Source organism: Pterocles gutturalis, unplaced genomic scaffold (assembly GCF_000699245.1).
Source record: "Pterocles gutturalis isolate BGI_N339 unplaced genomic scaffold, ASM69924v1 scaffold26705, whole genome shotgun sequence".
In the NCBI taxonomy this organism is placed as follows: Eukaryota; Metazoa; Chordata; class Aves; order Pterocliformes; family Pteroclidae; genus Pterocles; species Pterocles gutturalis.
This window is the reverse complement of record NW_010139050.1, coordinates 23,534-27,192: the sequence shown is the minus strand read 5'-3', so window position 1 is coordinate 27,192 and position 3,659 is coordinate 23,534. Positions and strand designations below refer to the sequence as shown.

Here is a 3,659-nt window from a genome sequence, read left to right as displayed (position 1 = left end):
TCAGCTCTACGTGACCAACACAGGGGGCCCATCGGGGACAGATTGTCTGCCTCAGTGGAAGCTGGGGCTCGTAACTAATAACGCAACCTGGTGCGTTATCGACCGAGGCTTTCAGCTGATCCCCGTGTGGGATATCATCCTGTTCAATCACAGCGGTGATTTTAAGTCCGTCTACCAAGTGAGCAGCAGCCTCAGGGCTGGGTATGAAGCGCTCACAAACCACAGTGTTGGCACCATGTTTGGAGAGGAGCTGGTCAGTGCAGTGGAAGAGGCCAGAGAGTTCGTGGAGTGCGTGAAGGGCTGGGAGGTGGCGGTGGATGAAAAGAAACTGCTCACGCTGATAGATTTCAAACAGAATCTGAAAGAAAAAACCAAAAACCATAGCGTCTGGATCAACGTATGCCTGTCGGACAAAGCGCTGCAGGAGTTCCTGGTGAATACCATGCTGTTTTGCAAGCAGTCACCTCCAGAAAACACCACCTATATCAAGTCTCTGCTGAGGTGCCTCCTGGATCCTCATGTCTATTCTGTCAAGGACTTCTCCAGGTCTTCTGAAATTATGCAATGGATCTTCCATAATGAGCACACGCTTCCCAAAACTCCCAACATTTCTGAGCTTGAAGATCTCACCGAGACCCTGCTGCAGATGAAGGAGCACATCCAGGAGGTGACCTACGCATTGGAAACCTCTGCGTCTGCCATTCACGATGCAAAGATAAAAGCCACCTTGATGGCAAGCCTAGCTGTTTATTCCTTGCTGCAGTTTCTCCAGGAAAGGGCACAGAAAGACATAGAGCTGTTGGTGCTCTTGGTTACGACCAGCACGGGATACCAGGTGGAAAGCAGCACTTTTCAGTGCCTCCTCGGCTATCCAGAAATTAACTTCATGATCAATGAAATGCAAATGGGAAACAAGGAGTATTTGAGCCTGAAGGAGCAAGATGTTTACAGAGCCCAGGCCTTCCTGCTGCTGACGGGTCTGACTGTCACACCTGAGTCCAAAGTGATGTCCCCTGAGCAGAAGAATGAGCGGTTAGTGTTCATGGAAGATCAAATGAACAACCTGTGGTGCGCAGAGATAAAAACTCTCCTGAAAAAGCACAGCGCATGCAAAGACTGGGAGAAGCTGGAGAGCGACTTGCAGTCCTTCATCAGTGGGCACTTGGAGGACACGTGTGACGACCTGAAGAAACGCAGGATAATCGAAGACATGGAAGACACTTTTCAAAGAACAGAGCCTTCCAGTCTGTCTGGTTCCAAACCAGACGGCAGCAAATCCGAAGCAAATCCAGCCATTGCAAATCAAGAGTTCCTCCACCTACTGAAGCGCCTTGGACTAGAGAGTCACTATCCAAGAAAAATGGGGACGGAAGATTTCCACATAATATACGAGACATCTTTACATGACAGCCAGCCCAGCAAGGACAACGAACTGCCATTTTACTTCTTGCAAAAGCTGTTAACCGTGGATTATCGGGTGAGGTACCTGACTTGCAAAGACGAGAGCAACCCGGGACTGGCCCCCGTGCCAAAAAACACAGAGCAAGAGCAGGAACCCTCGGATTCCTTTGATGACTTTTTCACTGATTTGGAGGAAGAAGCCCCCGAATCTGCACCCAGGGAGAGTCGTGTGCACCCCATGGACCTCCAGATGGCAATTTTTCATTGTGCTGATGATTTCATGAGACAGTACATCTCCACAAAGCTCGCTTTCTGCCAGTTTGCGCTACCGCTCCTGGTACCAAACCCCTGCACGTCACAGATAGAGTTCCCCCTTTGGTCCCTCAGCCAAATCAAGAAGAGCTGGAAAGGGGCTGAGAAGTCAGGAAAGGAGGCCAGAATTAACAGTTACAAAAACAAACTAATTTATCAGGCAGAGACACCCATCGTGTCCTTCATCCGCATTGGCAGTTCTCCCTCCTCTTCCAAGTCTCAGATCCTCAATGCCCTGCTGAGCAAACAGAAGCACGACACTTTTTTTCACCGACATTGCAAAGGCAGCACCAAAGACTGTTTGCTGATGAAAGGTGTCGTGGAGATCTCCTGGTACTGTCCTCGCGGTGGTGACGATGCCAGTTTTGACTGCTGTGTTGCCTTCTGCAACCTGCATGGAGACGCAAGGGATCACAAAGAACAGCTGCAGTTTTTACAGGAGATATCTGCTGTGAACGTGGCTTTTGTATCCGAGGCTGATCAGAGTGACAAGAAAGGGATGAAAATTTTACGCGACCTGTGGCAGTCACAAAGGCCTTTGGTTTGTCTTTTCACTGAAAAAGAGAATATTGCAGCTGGCCCATCTAGCCAAAACGTAAAAATGGGTATCAAGAACAGAAACGAAGCAGAATTAATTGACAAGCTGACAAAAACAATCGGGGAGCTCCTGGAAGGGTCTAAGACACTTTTCAGCCTTGATGCCTGCATGGACAGAGCTCGCAAGCACGGATTCTTAGTCGATGAAGATACAGACGCATGTGTGACAGCCAAAAAAGAGGCCAAGGCGTTGGTGGAGCTTCTGAAGAAGGAAAAGTTGTTTGAGATCAAATCCAAGCTTCTGCCTCTTCAAGGAAAACTGTGGAACCTATGGTGCAAAAAGGACAAAGAACTCACTCGCTTGGAGGAGAAGAGGAACAAAAGCATAGAGCATCATCGGAGCCAAATTGAGTCAGAGAAGCTGGCGATAAGAAGAAAGCAACTCGACAAAGCATTCCCTCTCAATCAGCTGATGAAATCGGTCCTCGGCTTCCTCCAGTCACAGCCAGCAGATACCAAGAAATACTTCCTGCAGTGGATGAAGGTCTTTATGGATGACCTGTCCTCCGATCGCCTTGATGAACTGAAGAGACAGTATCACCAGTTATGGTCCGAAATCCTGGCAATAAAGAAAAGCAATGAAAAAAACACTCTGAAAGATGAGTTGCTACGTGACTTAGATGCCTTCTCTGACGAAATCAACGATTCGTCCATTGGCCTTGAGCATATTTTGAGAGAGGTGGGGCAGATCTATGAGGCTCTGGAATCAATGAACTCAAAGGACACATTTTTTGTCAAACTACCTGAAATTGCAGCTGATCTGATGGCTTCAGGGTATCCCATCGAGCTGATGGATGGTGATGCTTCTTACGTACCGTTACGATGGGTTGGAGCAATCTTTGACAGATTAATTGAGAAGCTAGGGGACAAACGAGTGTTTGTTCTTTCTGTGCTTGGCATCCAGAGCACGGGGAAGTCAACCCTGTTGAATGCCATGTTTGGTCTCCAGTTTAACGTCAGCGCAGGGAGATGCACCCGGGGCGCGTTTATGCAGCTGATTAAAGTGGACGAGAAGCTGCAAGAGGATTTGGGCTTTGATTACATGCTAGTTGTTGACACAGAGGGACTTCGTGCCATAGAGCTGGCCAATAAACTGTCCCTTAACCATGACAACGAGCTGGCCACCTTTGTCATTGGCATCGGCAACATGACCCTGATCAATATCTTTGGAGAAAATCCTTCAGAAATGCAAGACGTCCTTCAGATTGCTGTGCAGGCTTTTCTGAGGATGAAGCAAGTCCATCTTTCCCCAGGCTGCCTGTTTGTACACCAGAACGTGGGGGAAATAACGGCCAAGGAACAGAACATGGAAGGGCAAAGACGTCTGCAGGAAAAGCTGGATGAAATGA

The 3,659-nt window shown here is 48.4% G+C and overlaps 1 protein-coding gene across 1 annotated transcript in view; it reads left to right on the top strand.

Annotated features, from left to right (window-relative positions):
- LOC104468943 (interferon-induced very large GTPase 1-like) overlaps positions 1-3,659 on the top strand; it is a 7,345-nt gene that overhangs the window by 1,315 nt on the left and 2,371 nt on the right. The window contains 1 exon segment of the mRNA XM_010083239.1: positions 1-3,659. This exon segment is cut by the window's left edge and continues 16 nt beyond it; it is cut by the window's right edge and continues 5 nt beyond it. Within this exon segment, the coding sequence (XP_010081541.1) occupies positions 1-3,659 (3,659 nt within the window).